The sequence below is a fragment of the Hemicordylus capensis genome, chromosome 2 (genome assembly GCF_027244095.1).
Source record: "Hemicordylus capensis ecotype Gifberg chromosome 2, rHemCap1.1.pri, whole genome shotgun sequence".
Lineage (NCBI taxonomy): Eukaryota > Metazoa > Chordata > Lepidosauria > Squamata > Cordylidae > Hemicordylus > Hemicordylus capensis.
This window is the reverse complement of record NC_069658.1, coordinates 414,032,451-414,051,679: the sequence shown is the minus strand read 5'-3', so window position 1 is coordinate 414,051,679 and position 19,229 is coordinate 414,032,451. Positions and strand designations below refer to the sequence as shown.

General features: G+C 43.6%; 1 protein-coding gene across 8 annotated transcripts in view; it reads right to left on the bottom strand.

Moving 5' to 3' along the window:
* The window catches only part of TEX2 (testis expressed 2), a 165,930-nt gene that overhangs the window by 42,525 nt on the left and 104,176 nt on the right, over positions 1-19,229 (bottom strand). For all 8 annotated transcript variants that reach the window (XM_053293666.1, XM_053293665.1, XM_053293669.1 and 5 more), the window contains 2 exons: positions 5,019-5,219; positions 2,791-3,130 (listed from right to left, as the gene is read on the bottom strand). In XM_053293666.1, coding sequence (XP_053149641.1) covers positions 2,791-3,130; positions 5,019-5,219 — 541 coding nt within the window. The remainder of the gene's footprint in view (positions 1-2,790; positions 3,131-5,018; positions 5,220-19,229) is intronic.

Below are 19,229 nucleotides of genomic sequence, written 5' to 3'. Positions count from 1 at the left end.
GTTTGATTTTAATTGTTAACTTGTTTTAATTGTTTTTATCACACTGTAAACAGCCCTGAGCCATTTTGGAAGGGCGGTATACAAATCTAATAAATGAATAAATAAAAACAACAAAACAAAACAAAACAAACAGGGCATTTAGAGTGCTTTGAGCTTGAAACAAAACACCCTCTAAATAAATGGCCTGTTTTGAGCTTGGAACAAAACAACCCTATTTCAATCAAAATGATCAGTGTCATTTTGATTCAACCACCATTTTGGAGGATTGTTTTCCCCCTTGCTGATTAGTTTTCTGGCACTGGCTTCTGATTGGCTTGTGATCTCCTTACTACTTATCTTACAAATCAAGTTTTGTCATGGGCAACTGGAGGAGGGAACACAAATAGGAGAGAATTTCAAAATGTATTCAAAGGGACTAGGAGGCAGAGAGATCCCTTAAACTCTCTCGAAGAGGAGAGGAGGAAGGAATCAAGGAAGGTTTCCTTTTGTGGTTTTCTTTTCTCAGCACTGAGTATAATGTGCTGTGGTATTGCTACTATCTGGTTTTGCTGGATCTCAGATTGATAAAGGCAGAACCTGAGTGCCTTCCTTCCTTGAGTTGTGATTTGTTTTGTCTGTGAAAAGTGTTGTGGCAGGTCTGTGTGTAATATTTCTTGACAAGTATGATGATGAGCTTCATCATGTGGGAAAAGAGCTGGTCTTGTGGTAGCAAGTATGACTTGTCCCCTTAGCTAAGCAGGGTCCACCCTGGTTGCATATGAAAGGGAGACTAGAAGTGTGAGCACTGTAAGATATTCCCCTCAAAGGGATGGAACTGCTCTTGGAAGATAATCTATGTTCCAAGTTCCTTCCCTGGCATCTCCAAGATAAGGCTGAGAGAGGTTCCTCCTTGCAACCTTGGAAAAGCTGCTGCCAGTCTGTGTAGACAATACTGAGAGAGATGGACCCATGGTCTGATTCAATATATGACAGCTTCCTATGTTCCTATGTCTGGCCTTGAGACTAACTTGTGCTTCACTCACTGCTCTGCAATCTGCATTGCAAGGTGTGCTCAGTCAAAATGTGGCTGCAGTTGCTCTAGTTGAACTTATGGCTATGCTTGCTGCTAAGCGTGATGCTGTGGCAGCTGTTGCAATGCTAGGAAGCAAGGAGTCAATTGTGTGTGAGAGTGCAACTTGTGCCAAGGATGTTACTGAAACACAGGCATTGCAGCTGGCAGTGGATTCTGGGTCAATCATTCTTCCTTGGCTATTTTTGGACCGTGTTTGAAATGTGTATTCTATGCTGGGAAGGACAGATTCCCTTTTACTGTGTGCTTCTGCAGTGTTTTTCAAGGCAAGGTTGCAAATTGCAGTGCAAAACTTGTGCGTGCACTCTTTATTCCTCATTACTCGTGGGGGTTCCATTCCATGCCTACTACCACGAATGCAATGATGCACTTGTGCCTATGGATTATTTTAACAACTATACTATGTGGCTCCATCGTACATAGGATCCTATGGGGGTTGGGGGGCGGGGAGGTTAAACATTTGTTAGAAGTCACCCGCTTGCCCATTTCTTTTGTGGGTTGGGTGGTAGGTGACACCCAGCATGCCCTACCAACCCACTTTGGTGTCTCTAGGAGAGACCCATGGGGAACAATGGGATGTTTCGAGTTTCCCAATCATTCTCTATGGCTGAAACACTTGAAAGCTTTCAAGTTTGTTTCATCAAAACAGCCGGTTCAACCACTGTTTGAAACATTTCGGCCATTTTGTGTTTTCTTTTGAGCTCAAAATGGAAGAGCAAAATCCATTTTGTGTACATCCCTATTATGAACTATGCAGGCCATTAGCCTCCAAAAACTTTGATTCATATTATGAATGTTTTTCCACTTAAAGCATTTGTGGGAGGAAAGAGGAGATAAAGGGTTTATTAAAAATTAAAGGCTGCTTGCCACATACGATTTTAAGTGACAGATCTTTGGCAAGGAACATCAGGCATACTGCCTATGTAATTTTAAGCATTTAGATGTCAGTTTCACTCACTAGTAGGTTTTCAACTGTGTGTTCTTGTTTTCCCTAAATATTTCTGAACAGAGACTGACAAATCCATAATTCTAAAGCAACAACAGCTCAGATCTTTAAGATTCATGGAAATAAACGAGAAGATCAGAAGTAGTTCTAACATATCTGATCCCCAAAATATGTCAACACTGGATATCCAAAAGTTTGAGAAGGGCCCTTTAATGGATTTCCCCCCCAAAAGAAATGTGGACTTCTACTAGATTGAATTTCATAAGTTCAAACATATATAAATCTATGCACCATTTGCTAGAGGTCCAGTCAGGGGCACCGGCAAGAGGGAAAGCACAAGGAGCAACTCCCCACAAGTTTTGTAGGGGAGGAAAAAGTGTTTTGGGTATTGAAGATACAAGTGATTAGGACTGGCAAGGGGTTCAATAAAATGAGGGGGTGCTTAGTGTTTTGGGGGGGGGGATAAGGCACTCCTGGATCAGGCACTATTATACATTTTATCTTTAGGAAAGGTTTTTATCTGTCATGAAGAGTACCAGCAAAGAATTTTACCCCTATTTCTACTTAATTTGTAAGGGCAAATTATGGGTAGGAGGTTATTAAGAAGGGAGATTGTTAAGATTTTTAAACATATATAGAATGTTAACTCCTAGAAGAGTTAATTGCCCTAAGACTACAGTCTAGGTATGTTCTATTTAACACACTCCTGGAAATCTTTCAACTTCAAGAAATCTTTCATAAGTCTTCTTAATAGTATGTGAGAATAGGTTCTTACCTGGCTTGTTTCCACACAGAACAATTGGCTTTTTTCCTTCAGATTTTAATTTGGAAGCCAGAAGAAATCTTCTAAACCATTCCTCCTTTTCCCTACCAGTCCTTCCAAAGAGATAAAGCACTTGCTCCTTCTGAGTATTTGACTTTGCTCCATCCTGAGGTGGTTTCTTTGATTCTTCATTGCTTAAGTCTACTTTTTCTGCAGATGGCTTCTCTTCTGAAGTCTCTTTCTCAATCTGGGCTTTAGCCATAAAGTCATCTTGTGTCTCAAGCTCTATGCAGATAGGATACTTTTTATTCCAGATTCGTTTTCGAGCCAAACTTTTGGGAACCAGATGAATCTGGAAAATAAGTTGCGAGAGAGTTTCATAGTCCTCACCATTAGGAGGATAATACAGAATTGTATGCATTAATTGAGTGTATAAGCAGTTGCAACGATGAGCAAACATCTCCCACCATCTCTATGTGGAAAAAGCACGAGTCTTTGAACTTTGACAGAAGAAGTTCAGGCTTTCCCGAAAAGTCATCTGAAAGCTTTGAAAGATCATGCTTGGGGAGGCTCCACACCAGCTCTGCACCATCACACTGGTTTCCTTCCTCTTCACCCTATCTCAATCTTGCTGCCAGGGGCAGAAGGCAAAACAGAAGGCATGGGACAACAGAGAGCTCGCTTTTTGAATTCCCAGTGTTCTTAGTTAAGATGGAGACTTCTGGAGTTAACTCAGAAGCCTCCATTGCTGTCAGGAATGTCTGGAATCTGTAGCTTTAATTATTTGAAGCTGAGTTGATTGATCCAAAAGGATCAGTTCTCATTCAGCCTCATTCATCATCAAGAACACTAGGAACTTAAAGACAGGCCCTCTGTTGTCCCCAGCTCTCTTTGTTGCTGGTTACCCTTACTCTACCCAACCCAACAAGATATGTTTGGGAAAGGGAGAGAAACTGGTGGCAGGGATAGCTAGCACTGAGTGGTGCTATGAATGAGCCAAACTGAATTGCAGGTGGGTGCTCATTTTGTAATGACATTGACTTTCCAAACTGGAGGTGGTAACTCCTCTTCTCCATTCCAAAATTTGATACCACTCCTACTTGTGAACAATATTCTCAGTCGTCCTTATCTACCTGTATGCTACAGATTAAAAATTTCAAAACAGCCTTCGTCTTCTGCTGCTGAACAGGAGCTAACTGGAATGAGTTCTTGCACACTTGTAAGCCAATTGAATGCAAGTTTCAATATATTCACCTTTTAAAAAGGGGGGGGGGACACCCTACAATATCTCTGCATAAATCTCCAAAGTGACCAGTTATAATCTCTCAGAGTACTTGGGTACCTACACCAAACAGCAGAGAACCAAATTCTTGCTAATTATGCTTGGACTATTCTGCTTTTGTGTAATGATTCTCAAAAACCCCCACAGCCAAGTCTACATCTTTAACAGGCTCAGGTCTCTGTAGACACAAAGCTGCTCAATTTTAATTCTGAAGTTCAATAATTACAATCCTTAAATGAACTCTCACTTGGGAAAAGAAACCTTATGTCACATGTACACAAGACCATATTTGTGTACTCTGCGCAAGTTAACCTAGAATCACTACCATCTTTGGCTTCATTCTCAAAGCCACTAATGCATACAACCCCATTGCTGCAAGTTACTCATATTTTTGGTCTTGATTTTTCAAGCCATTTATACCCATAGGAAAATTATGTAACTCTTCCACTAGAATACTGCAGGAGGGGAGAAAAACGCATCTCTCTCTCTCTCACTCATGGTGGTGGGGGGGAGAAAGTCAGGGTAAATTTCAACCCTTTGTATATAGGGGAAAGCAGCATTTGATAGTAAATAGGACTGTAAAGTTGGCATAAAACTGGATGTCACAGCAGACACAGGACTGCCACTGAAGAAAGCAGTTCCGCACTTCCTCCTCCTCCCTGCCTCCATAACATCTCAATAGTCAACTTGTGACTTCATATGAACAGCTTCCCCTGCTTCCAGCTGCACTGTCAGTGGCTGCCACTTGTAAGAGCAAAGGAATTCACCGTGCAATGATGTCCCACTGAGTATCTTTAGATGCTATGGGTCAAAGAGAATGAACAGAACACAGGAATGCTATTTGGCAGCATCTGTCATTCTTAACAGCTAGTTTTACTCTCGAATATTGGCAAAACCAATCAGTTTCTTTACTCAGTTATCATATGGGAGTTGCCAAGAAAGTCTCATTGGAGCTCACCTTGCTGTCTGTAAGATCATAAATTTTCTGGCTAACATAGATGACTTCAGGCTTAGCTTCATTGTAAGTAGCCCTTCTGGAAATATTTTTGTTGGGTTTTGAAAGTCTTAAGGTGCTTCCTTCGAGTCGCACGAAGATAGAGTGAGTTAAAGTAGCATGGTAGGTTTCTGGATCATAATTATAGATTTCATTCATCCAGCCCTAGAGAGAAAACATATTTTATTAATAGTGATGCTCTGTTTGTAACATTTCCAGGTTTCCAGAAAACCCAAATAAATCCCCAACAGAAAAAGTTTGAACTATCTTCTTCCTCATGAGTAAGATTTCATGTAGTGTTGACCTCTTATATTACAGGACTGATGTTCTGCCACATTTCTTCTGCAAAGTTTTAAGAACAGATAATTTAGGAATAATTTAGGAGAATGAACTGGCAAGCACTAGGACCCAGAAAGACACAGTGATTGGCAGCAGGGAGGTATAAAGCAGGGAGATTAGCCTGCCCCAGATTTAAAAAGAAATTGATGATTTGAAAGGAAATGTATTTATGAGATCTATATCCCACTCTAACCCATGGGCTGAGAGTGGCTTATAGCAGTTTCACACTTTGCCCCAAGGGACTTCATAATCTAAGTCAAGAGTGCTGTAAATAATCTAATTCCATTTAAATTAAGGGTGATGTAACAAGCCAGTACGGTGTAGTGTTAGGATATTGGGTTCAGGCCTGGGAGACCCATGTTCAAATCTCCACTCTACCATGACATTTACTATGTGAGCTTGGGCCAGTCAGTACTTCTCAGCCATCTTTCAGGGGGTGAGCCCGAGATTCTTAGATAAAAGGATAACAATGCAAGAAGATATAAAATGATGAGGATGAGAAGAAGAAGAAGAAGAAGAAGAACAACAACAACAACGTGCATTACTGAGGCCCTGGCTTGCTAGCACTGCTGAGTGAGGACAAGTGTACACATAGAAGTGAGCTAATTTCCCCTTCCAAGGGATTTTGAATGCGCACATGCAAGCACACATGAGTAAATCTCTATTTGTATTGCTTCATATTTTCTTCATTCAGATATTACAGAAAACATTCATTCATTCATTCAAAACATGGATCTGTGCATTCCTGTAGCATATAATGATGCCATTAGCTGCCATGATACAATCCAAAGCTCAGTGGGACTCTGATGTTGAAACAGGAGTTGCTTGTATGCAAGCATAGAGATACCCCACTACATATCATCTGCACACTTCTTCCACAAGGCAGCCTACAAAGCTCTAGCATGGACTGGAAGTTCTGGAGAAGAACATCATCATGAATCCATTACAAGACCCTTACACACATACAAAATTAGGCAAAACATACTTAGCGACAGCAAATCAAGGATGCCATTAAAGTACCATATAGCAGGAAATGAAAATACTATTGAAGACTCAGGTAAATTACATTTGACATATCCAACGGAAAGAAGTCAGACCAGCCTCCAGTTCTGTTTAGTATTCCTGCCTTTTATTTCATTTTGACTAGATAACAGAATTAGAACTACCACATACTGTTTTACTGATTTATTACACCTGTTGGCTCAGTTTTTATGTTTAAAATAACTTGATTTAAGCTCTGCCAGACTATCTACATTAGAATTCCATCCCACTCACTTATTTGCTCCAGAAACACAGAAAAATAGCACCTTCATTCCTCTGGCACATTAAAAATACATGTGCTGGTTAGTACTTTAAAAAAGATAGAGCCAAGAATTTCACTCAGGGTTAAGCCCAATACTTTAGCTATCACATAACAGCCCTCTCCAACTACAGAGGAGCAATATATTGACTACATGGCAGCTTTTCTTACATTGACAACTGTCATGTACAACATCGCTAGCTTGCATTAAGCAAGTTGTGGCTGGACTTTTTACACAAAAGTAAGGTTTCCCCCCTTCCCCCAGCCCCCATTTACTTCAGTGTTTTCAGAAATAATTGCCTTTTGATGTACCAAAAAAAGGTTAGTAAAATGAAATAAAAGTAAACAAAGCAACAGTTCTCTTACTCAAAGAGTATCATATTTTTAATTAGTATGCTGCAGGTGTCATTACAGTACAAATGCTAATAGTGAAGTAGAAGAGAAAGTACAAACCCTAGATGCAAGACTCAACGTTTTCATAACCTGATATAATCAGTATTAACCATGTATTTAGAACCTTTGATGCAGTCTACAAATTCACAAGTAGGTGGCAAGATTTTCCCCCCCAAAATGTGCAAAGCAAGCATCTTTGCACACAGAAAACAAGGATGTCAAGGAGAAAGCAAGCTAGAATCATTCTGACATGTTTGCTTTCCATGCAAACTTGGGATAGCATCCAATACAGGTAATGTGCCAAAATCAGGCTTGCATCCGTCGTGACTATAATTCTGTGGGTCAATGAGGGGCAGACCCGTTGAATGCCGGTGACAGCCACCACCGAGAAGATTCCTTGACTTTCTGGGTCAGGTGAATCTTTTGGTATGCCCCTGCTATGATATGGTCCTGGTACAGAAGAAAAAGCCACTGTCGAGGGTGCAAGTGCCATCTTGCCCATGGCGTACACCCCATGCAGGCTACTATAGACCCCAAGATCTCAGCCAGGAGCATTAGATCTGCTGACAGGCACCGTAGGAGTGGGCATATGAGAGCGGCAATCTTTACCTTCCTCTTCTCTGACAAAGAAATCAGACCCTGATCTGTGTCGAACACCACTTCCAGGTGCTGGAGAACCTGCAATGGGTCCAGATGGCTCTTGTCCAAGCTGACCACAAACCCAAGATCCTCCAGACATTGAAGCATAAGGTTCACTGCCGTCTGGGCCTGAGCCTGCAATGGGGCTCAGATCAGGAGATCATCTATATGAGGTATGTGTGTACACCCTGCAAGCACAGGTGCATGATGACCATGATCATGATATTTCTGAAGATCCATGGTACTGAGGACAGACCAGATGGAAGGGTCCTGTATTGAAAACTGAGTCCGTCGTAAGAGAACCGTAGAATTTCCGGTGGAGTGGATTGATTTGCTAACTGGGCAAAGAGGCACCTTTTTAAAATGGTGATTCTCTTTATTTAGCAGCAAGAGAGTAACTGGCCCTATCCAGCCCCAGCACAGTACCTCCAGTGACTGTGTCTATCTTATATTTCTTTTTAGATTGTGAGCCCTTTGGGGACAGGGATCCATCTTATTGGTTGTGGTTTGGAATGTGTAAGTATGCCTCGGCCAAATCCAGAGGCCAAGTAATCCCCTGGATGAATTGCCTCCTTGATGGGTCTCAGTGACTCCATTTTGAATCTCCTCTTCCGTAAATATGTGTTCTGGTGCTTGAGGTCCAACACTGCCCTCCAAGAGCCACCCTTTTTGGGAACAAGGAACAACAATGAGTAAACACCTCAACGTAAGTCTACCGATCGCACTTTCACTATTGCCAGAATCTGTTCGAGATGATGAATGACTTGAATCATTCTGAGATGTTTCTCCAGCTTGTTGAATCTTGGAGACAGCTGGAAAAAGTCTGGTGGAGAGGAGATAAGGTCTTGGGAATATCTGTTGGTAATTATGTCCAACGCCCAATGATCCTAAGTGGTAGAAATCCAAGTGGGGGCAAAATCCAGGAGCCTGCTCCCAATCTGAACTGTGTCATTGTTTCTTGGGAAACTGTGCACTGTTGAAGGATTGAGATCCCTGTGCCCTGGTGCGGCCTCTATACCACTGTCTTCATTGCGACCACCCATATCCCCTGAAATTGTTGTAGTGGAAATCCCTAGCCTGACCTGAGGAATTTCCCTGGGACTGTCTGTGGGAACGAAAGGAAGATGAATGGGGTGAAAAGGCCTCCGAAAATCCTTCTTGGTCGAAGGCATGGCCTGCTTATCTTTCATCTCAACTAAAACCGGATCCAAAGCCAGGCTGAACAGATTAGTTCCTGTAAAGGGAGAAGAAGTAAGTGCCATTTTGAACTTATTCTTCACCTGCCAAGATTTGAGCCAAGATCTGAGGGACTGCCGAACCGTGGCACCTGATGTCATAGCCCTGGATGCAATCCAGGCTAGAGTCTGCCATTAATGCTGCAGCCTTTGCCATCTTATTGATGCCCTGGCGGAGCTTAACATTCTCAGGAGGAACTAGGGTGATGAGCAAATTCGTCCAAAGAATAGAAGCCCTAGAAAAAATAGAGTTGGTAGAAGCCGCCTTGATCACAGTTGCGGAGGCATCATGAACCTTTTAAAGTAACACATCGCACTTCTTGTCTTCAGGAAACTTCAACTGATCTTGCCACTCTGTATTCAAAATAGACCCAGACACCATTTGCACCACTGGTGCATCAATACATGGTATAGCAAGTAGGGAACCAACCTCAGAATTGAGCATATAATGCTTCCTAGGGTTGCGACCCATCAGTTTAGAAGATGCTGGTTGCTGCCACTCCGTCATCATAACCTTACAAAAAAGTGAAGGGAAAGGCATAGTGGCTGAAGACAAAGCTGATGAGGGAAACATTATGATCTAAATCAGGGATGCTTTGTGCTATCTCTGCAGGCACCACATAATTGATAGCCCTTTTTGCTTTGGCCAGCTACACCTCAAAGTCAGCTGAAGTGAATAAATGTGCAGATGTAGGCACTTGTAGAGCTAACTCCTCACCAAATAATTCCCTCTACCCCTGATCCGAATCAATGGGTTGCAGTGGACCAGGTGATTCAGGGGTAGCGATGTGCACAAACGTGTTTGGAGGTCCTTTTACAGGGCTCCAAACAGGTTTGAACACTGGCTGGTTCAAATGTTTGTCGGGGGGTCAGACTTTAAGGGTGGGTGCACTTACCCCTCCCCTTGCTTTTCCCTGGCTGGCACGCGGTACCTAAGATTCTTCAGGGCGGCAGCATACCTCCCTGCCACCCCTTCCCCTCTTCGGCTGGGTCAGAAGCACCTGGCGCACATGCGCACGCACATCGCATATGCACTCGCATGTGATCACGACGTGTAAGCCCGATACTTCTGGCAACTTCTGGCCAAAGAGGGGAAGGGGCGGCAGGGAGGTACACTGCCACCCTGAAGGATTTTACAGGAACCAAGCACCGGCAGGTGGAAAGCAGGGGAGAGGTAAGTGCACCCTCCCCCACCCCTTCAAACCACCCCCACCCAGTTCCATGCACATCCCTATTCAGGGATTGAATCAGTATCAGAAACAGTCCCATGGGAAATGACAGGGTTTCTAGGAAGAGAGGGAGGTAGGGAAGGCAACACAGGAGTGGGACGTAAACCAATAGGAGCAGTTGGGTAGACAGACAGAGGTCCAACAGGAGGAGCTGGTAAGACAGTCAGAGGAACAATAGGAGGAGGAACTATAGGAGGCGGTAAGGCGGGAGGATGCAATACAGGTGTAGGCAATAGCGTCATAGGATGTTTAGGCAGTGGAGACCCCAAAGAGAAAGAACGATATGACCGCTTTTGGGTTTTGGGCCCCACCTTTCTAGGGGCAAACCTGCCTTGCAGAGAAATATGGATTGCTCACCTCCTAGGACTGGAGAAGACGACAACAATGGGACCCTGGGACACTGAATCCTTAAAAGCGGTAATGGGGGTCCTGTTGGCTGGGAAGGAGGAATCACGGCAGGAACTAATGGTGGCGCATTAGTGAGGGGCAAACACTCCTGCCTGAAAAGCTCCTTCAACCACATTGGGAAGAATCGTGGATGCCAGGCCAAGTGGGAGCAGCATCACACAGAGGTACGCCTAACTAATTTTGGAGCCTGGACCTAAAGACCTTTGGAGGCCCCCCCGCCCGCAAATTAAGCATCATCATGCTCCACTGGGCAACCAAACAACCCGGGACAGACTAAAGTGGATTTGGGGGACCCGAGGGACAGTGGAGGCCCTGGACCACTGTTCCTTCTAAGGTGTGTGCGCTCGCACATTTTCTGATGTCTGCTCAGTTAATTTTAGATCCCGCTCAGGTTGAATCAGGAAGGCCCCACTCTGAATGCATGTGTGCACGGGTAAGAGTGTCCCTGGCACCACATTACTTATGGGTACTGGGGCACTGGATGGCTGGTCTGGAGACTTTGGCTGTACAGGGGGAGCAGCGGACTCATTAGCCAGCACTAGTGTTTGCTCCAACGGCGGGGGCGGCTTGCTTGGCAGCAGCGGCAGACTCAGCTCCAGAGCTGAAGGGAGAGGTGCAGGGGGACTGTGCGGACCAGCAGGTTCCCCTTCTACGCCCTCTGCCACCAAAACGAGTGGCACAGACGCCAGTGAATTGCCCACTGGTTGCCCCATCCTTAGCATGCTCCTCTCCTTTGTACTGCAGTTTTGTCTTACGGCACACATCCTTTATTAGGAATGGGAGCAAGCCCCACAGAGCAGATTTTAAGAGATGTGTGAAGGACCTCAGAGAGGGAACCTCTCAACACTTGTGTGTGCCCGCTCCATCAGAAAAGACAAACTCCAATTATACCAAAAATAGGCAATAATGGCTGAATAGAAAGTTTAGCAAAATCAAAATACAAAAACCTAGGGCAGCTCCCTTTTGACCCTCACACAGTCTAAGGGGAAGGGGAAGAGAAAGAAAAAACAAAAGAATAAGCTAGCCTGAATATAGTAAATTCTGTGTGATGAAGAGATCTTTCAGCGTCCTGCAAGCTCGAGCAGACAGAACCAGAACTGGGGAAGGTGCTTCTGGCAGCAGGAAGTTAGCCTTGCAAAATTCCAGTCCTGTCTCAAGTATGCTCACTGCACAACTCATCAATGAGGAGCACCAGCCCAGGAGAAAATGAGGCGGAAGGCGATGTTGAGCAAAATGGAGAGGGGGAACCTGCAGCAGGCAGTGAGATGGACATGGAAGGGAGGAAGAAGGTATGGAGCACAGACCCTGTCTCTGCAGCTCATTATGAGCTTGAGAGGAGGGACGGTCTGGGGTGCAATCCTGCAGGTCTCCCCATCCCCACCAAGGATGTGCCCAGTCCCGCTTTCCTCTGGTCTGAGTTGGGTGTGCACACACCACCACCCATCCCCCCGCTACTGCTAGAGGCTGCATCTTATGAGTTTCAAGCACCGACTCTAGTGAATTCTAAATGGACTCGCCTCCCCAATCCTCATTCTCTCCTCCTCCCTGTCCTGCCATTGCTGAGGTCTATGAGTCTGAGCACCATTGCTCCTCTCCTGCCCTCCAGTTTAACAATTTGAGTGTGATAAAGAGAGAAATTTGCAAAGAAGCTGTCCGGGGAAGAGGAGATAGTTTAACTGCAGCAGCAAATTCCTTTCCAGTGGTGAGAGAAGCATTTCCCCCTGCCCTTCCTCTATGTATTTCCCACGACAACCACACAACAAGTTGTTCTAGTAATAACTAATCATACTAAATTTGGTTCAAATTGAGGTCCACAAGTTAGATCTCTTGCACCTCAAGTGTTTATGTGCCCACCATCTTGGACTGGGGTGGATGACATAACTACGCCATTGAGGTGTCCCTGTGTGTCACTCACTACAACCGTACCAAATTTGGTTCAAATCAGACTGTTCTTAAATTAGTGCACTTGTGCCTCAAAAGTTCACTTGTCCACCATCTCGGATCGGGGTAGGTGACATTACAAACGACACCACTGGGGTATCCCTATATGTTGATACAGCTGTAGCAAAGCGATTAGACTGTCCACAAGTTAGTGCTCTTGTGCCTCAAAAGTTTACATGCCTGTCATCTTGAATTGGGGTTTATGACATCACAAACTACTCCATGGAGCTGCCTGTGAGTCACTACAGCTGCAGCAATTTTGGTTCCAATTGGTTACGCGGTTCACAAGTTGTAAAAACAAGCATGTAAAAACAAGCATCCTCTGAGCACCTCAGAGGAAGAGCAGGATATAAATGTAATGTAATCACCACAAACTATGCCACTGAGGTGTCCCTACAACTGTAGCCGATTTGATTCACATTGGTCCAGGCATTGCAAAGTTGATGTGGGGGGACACATGGACGAACACAAGGACACACACAGAGAAAGTCAGGTGATCTTATAAGCCTACTGGAAAGTAGGCTAATGAAGCCTAGTCACACACTGACCAGCAGGAACCTGGCTGCTTATTGGAATAGTGAATGTACTGGGAGGAGTAGCCAGCAAGACATTTAGTGAAAGATAGTAAATGCAAAAGCACCAGTTTGTCTCAAGGAGAAGGATGCGGGGGGTGGGGGGAGGCAGGAGGAGTTTGTGACAAACATGGGGAGCTTGCTACATACACAGCCACACTCTACTTCTGAATAAGGGCTGTTGCAGACAGGAGTCTTATTCAGACATTGTTTTATGAGTGTGCAGATGTTTGTACACTTGTGCATGTTTTTGTGCAAGTGACTGTATATTCAATCATTTTCGAAGACATTGTTTACACAGTATAGCAGGCTGGTGTAGCTTCTTCCCAACAGCAAGCAAATACCTCGAGATAGCTTCAAGTATGATCTGACTAGTAAAATTTTTGTCTGGCTGGTGAACTGAGCCAACATTTCTTGACCCCTGGCTGGAAGGTTCTAGAAAAGGCACCTTCAAGTACCTAAGCACAAATGACAAGTTCCTTGCTCCTTGTCAGAAAGATGCAGTATCTGAGCCGTTTTGGAGTGCAGTTTGGGGAAAAGCTCAGTAGAAATAGGTGGGTGAAATGAGCACCCTCCTGCTCCACATTTACTAGGAGGTTTTCTCCTCCTCCAGAAGAGGAAGACGGCTATTCCCAACCCAATTAATGATGGCCATTTGGGATTGGTTAAGGTGCCTCCACCAGAGTTGGTGGGAAATGGGCAATGTAATTTGAAAACCCTTTCCACAGAGTTCACATTTACCAAGAAACCCCCTGTACATTTCTAAAATCCATGAAACATAAAAGAAAATTTCTAAGTGCAGTTCAAGGCATGCCTTCAATTTACACAGAGTAAATTGCCCCCCACATGTACAGAGTTGTATTACATACCCAGCAGTCCCCCACAACTAAACAAAAGAAGATTAATGTTTTGACAGGCATCTGAAGAATCCCAAGGCTGGGATCCAAAGCATAATTTAGGCTTAAGCAAAGGGTTTGTGCTAGCCCAATGGATTTTCTAAAAATTCTTTTTCATTGAACAGTTTATTATTATTATTTACATTTTATATCCCGCTCTTCCTCCAAGGAGCCCAGAGCAGTGTACTACATACTTAAGTTTCTTCTCACAACAATCCTGTGAAGTAGGTTAGGTTGAGAGAGAAGTGACTGGCCCAGAGTCACCCAGCAAGTATCATTGCTGAATGGGGATTTGAACTCGGGTCTCCCCGGTCCTAGTCCAGCACTCTAACCACTACACCACACTGTTCATGCCACATTGTCAATTGCTTTCAAAACACAGTATGTGATGTGGAACTATCATACAAGCACAAATCTCAAGTTCTCTTTACGTTTTGAAACTAAATTTCATGACCTTAGGAGACCTGGGCAAGGATCCTACATAACATTGTTTGAAAACTACTAGCCAACATCCAGATTAAGTGTGCCAAGGGATGTAATTGTCATCTCCCTTTTCCTCTGTAGCCACCTGTGCCTGTATGGCACCTTCTTTAAAGCTGACTAAAATCCATTCATTTTGTATCTTTTTATATTGACAGATTGACTCTGAAAGATTTCACTCTGGACTAAAACAAGTAGAGATCTGAAATTGTGGTTTAACTGACTCTGTTGATCAATGCCGGACTATTATTAGATCTCACATTTCTCTATCACTATGTTAAGGTTTAAGGCAGCATTGTGTAGTACTTAGCAATAAGTGTTCTGTGCTGGTGTGGGTGGATTACTCCCCATGGATATTTGAAGACATGAATCATTCCGAGTGACGCATATATCCCTAACAAACCTGCTCAAGGAGACAAACACAACATGTATTATGCAAATCAAACAAGATAGTAAGACGCCAATGCAAAAGATGTCTAGCATTATTTGTAATCCAAGCTCCAACTCAGAGACAAAGTAAAGATGAAGGCAGTCACGTTTATTTACATCCAGTGCAAAAGATGGAGCATGGTGGTGTCTAATTCCAGAATCAAGAGGGCCACAGATCCCATCCCCACTTCCATCACATCAGGCACTTCTCCCAGCGCACCTCAAATACCAGGAGTCAAGTTGGAAGACAGACACCTGGGTAGACAACACCTGGGTGGTAAGGAGGGGGAGGGTTCCGCTCCTCTCACCCGTGTACCCATTTGATGCTAAAATTAGATGGGTGTACACAAAAATGGGACATGTGAACAAACATGGCTGCCTCCATCATATCCAGTTTTGCCCAAAATGATCCTCAGAGCCGTGAGAAGTGGATACACATAGAAGTCAACTGAAGAGAGCAGGAGAAACAACAAGTTGCATAGACAGAGTATTTTTACCTATACAGGGCTCAAAGAGCAAATCAGTGTTAATTAAATGGGAGCCAGCTTTCCCTCTTTACAACAGCAAGATGTCAGTCAAAAACGTGTATAAGTCATCAAGTTAGTATCCAAACTTTCTTTCATATCCCCAGGTTATTCAAGCTTTGGACCTCTCAGCAGACACCACAGTTCTTGAAGCAAAGCTTTGCTGCTTTTTAGTGTTTGAAGAACACAGTGTTAAGAATCTTTTGCCTGGCAACAGCAGCAAATGTAAGCCAAAACCCTTATCACAAACTTATGGAAAGCTGAACAATGCATTACATTGTGTGACTGCCACATGCTATTGCAAAAACCCTCTTTAAAAATCAAATCCCACGCAGTACTGGAAAATTCCTCTGAGGAGGGGAAAAAGCTAAGCCTCTTCATAAATTAAGAACACTACCATTTCACTTCAATACACAAAATTAATCGCATTCCTACACTTGCAAAATCGTTCAGTATTAATGGGTAGTAGTGATTAAGGATAAGGAAGTTAACACAAGTATTTACACTACTGAAATTTAGCCGCCGCCTCCTACTGTGTGGGTCAAAGTACATTCAAGAATGACCACAATCGACAAACTTTCCTGACCTCCCCCAGGTTTGCCTTCAATCAGTACCTGCAGCTCCATGGATAAACACAAGACAGGGTAGGGGCTTCTCACTCTACACTAGCCTTACATCTCTCAACAGCTTTCCTTTCACAATCTTTTCTCTCAACTCCTCAGAGCTTCACACATCTCTTCTGGGGCAATTCTTGAGGTCAGGAGAGGATGTTGCCTCACCAGTCCAGAGATATTCATGCCCACATCACATCTCTAGTACATTACAGCTTCCCAGAACATATGTGCTGCCAATGTATATAACCATAAGGCCATACTGTATTGCTTTGAATCCAATACTAGGCTTGCCCCAAGATCTTTGATGTTAGAAATCAGTGCATCATCTTAATTTCAGAGTTCTCTTCCTTTTGGGTAACTATTTAACCTGTATTTAACCCCTTTTTAAAAAGGGGCTCGTCTTAAATTCAGAGTCATCTTGTATTCATGTGAATATGGTATATTTTTATTTATTTAATTTCTACACCGCCCTTCCAAAAATGGCTCAGGGCGGTTTACACAGAAATAACAAATAAATAAGATGGATCCCTATCCCTAAAGGGCTCACAATCTAAAAAGAACCATCAGATAGACACCAGCAACAGTCACTGGAGGTACTGTGCTGGGAGTGGATGGGGCCAGTTACTCTCCCTGCTGCTAAATAAAGAGAATCACCACGTTAAAAGGTGCCTCTTTGCCAAGTTACCATCCTACATGCAAGGCACCACATTAACCCCTTAACAAAAGTACAGTTTAAGAGGTTTGTAACATACAAAGCAGTCCTAAGATCAGACAAGCTATGAAAACTGACATATAACCTTCTTTTAAAAAACCAACACACAAAAACCCAACACACACAACTTTGATACTGTGAAGAGCAGCAAATAGATAGTAACTAAACAAACATCCCAAGACCTTTTCTTTTCCATATTGGAACATAGTTCCAGCTGGCTGCAAAGATTATTCAGCTGAAAAGAGTCAAGTTATGAGGCTAAACGTTCAACCTGAAATTCTGTTTCAGTTCAGACTTGCAAAATGGGCAGAAGGATGAGATTACACACACACACACACACACACACACACTAGACCCCCACAAAAGACCGGGGAAACCCGAGTTCAAATCCCCATTCAGCCACGATACTTGCTGGGTGACTCTGGGCCAGTCACTTCTCTCTCAGCCTAACCTACTTCACAGGGCTGTTGTGAGGAGAAAATTAACTATGTAGTACACCGCTCTGGGCTCCTTGAAGGAAAAGCAGGATATAAAATGTAAAAAATAAAAAGTAAAATAAAAAGGGATGTGAGGATAGAGTTATGGTATGAGTGTGCTGTTACATGTTCATCTTGCCTCATAAGCAGTGCTAGCTCACCATGGGCAGTGCCAGTTGGGGAACTGCTTGGGCTTTACAGCAAACACTGCTGGAGAGCAAGTCATATAAAGGAAGAGCGTTGATAAACAGTCAGTAAGAGTACTGCTCATAAGCCTTTGTAGTGGAAAGGCTACAGGAAGGACCCCAGTTGAACTAAAAACACACAAAACCAGCAATCAGACTGAAAGCAGGGAGGCTGTGCATTCAATATGCAAGACTTTTTTTGGTACTCTACCCCACAAGTGTATTCACTTAAGTATAACACAGTTATTAAAACTGTAGGAGATTTCAGCCACACAGCACATCTAAAAGGTTAATATAAGACACCAGTCTAAAGGGGAGGAAGGTTATCCCAAAAGGTTTTCACCATGATAAAAAAAATCAAGACATCATTCTAAACATAGTTTTCTTAGCAGTTCAAAGTTAACCATTTCATTGTCATAAGATTATTATAGGATTTTTAAATTCTCTCTCTCACACACGGCTTGTAATATTCCCTTAATATCCGATACAGGTCAGCCTTGTATTTCCATAGCTTAAAGCATATGCTAAACTTTGCATTTGGTTTATGAAAGTCAGCCTTGTGGTGGCGTTGTTTTAAAGCAGGTAGTTAAATATAGCCTTTCAGCTACTTCAGTTCACTAAATTTCTAGACAGAACTGAATACAATAGTTTTATTCTGAATTTCTAGTTGCTTGGTGTGTTTCATGGGGACAAGCCCTCAGGCATTAGGGTAGAGACTGGAAGTTCAGTACAGTGGCCTTGTACCCCAGAAAAATATATTTGAAGATGTGGTTATGTTAATGTTTTTGTTCTTGCACAAATTCCGACTACAGTATTTGACACAGAGAAGGAATCCAAGAGGCAGTGTGACTTCTATTACTCACTCGATTCTTGGAAACATTTGGAGCCATCGTGCTGCCTGGATTGTAAAGGCTAATTGTGGCGAGGAGGGAGAAAAACAAGACTGAAGGAGCCTTGCCCTGGGGTATGGGATTCCATGGATCTTTGATTGCTTCCAGCCAACAATTCTGTTTACTGGTGTGTCCCAAGTATAAAAAAGGCATCATCCAGCAACCACACATGAACAATAATGCAAGGGGTACAAAGGTTATGGGCTTGGCTCCAGTGCTATGCAAGTGCTGGAGCCAATAGGGCTTTCCTGTCCCCTCCTCTCCAGTAAATCTACTCCAAAAGGTCAGGGGGATCTGCCCAGAACAGCATGATTGGGGGGGGGCATGCGCGATCACAGGCAATGTACCCTCCCACTGCATCCCCCTGTACCACATCTCATGCTGTTCCAGAGGGTCCTCTGACCCTCAGGATGGCTTTTCAGGGAGCAGGGGATGAGAAAAAGCCATTATGTGAGACACATTCAACTTGCACAACTCTGGCTTCAAGCCATAACATTTTAGTTGCTTACAAAAATCTAATGTGTACATAGTTGAACAACAATGCTTTTCTCATTCTCAAGGAAGCCGTTTTTACGACTGCTAAATAGCATAGAGGCACCCAGCATTCTCTCAGGAAACGCTGTACATCCAGATCACCCGTTTTTGCAGTGTGGACACCATCAAGCAGCAGGTTTCACTAAGCAATTCAGGGGCTAACTGGACTAGACAGCGGCTGATCCATATGTTAGAGGAGTATTGTGCTAAATTCCTTTTAAGCAGGGCACAGGGCAATTTAAAGCACAGAAGCAGCAAGTACCCCGGCCCCACATACTAATCCCCCTGAACTTCTTCTTAGGAGGGTCCCAAGACTAAAACCAAGCCTGCCAGGAGAAAAACAGCAGGGAATGGATATGGGTGTGTGGGACACACACAC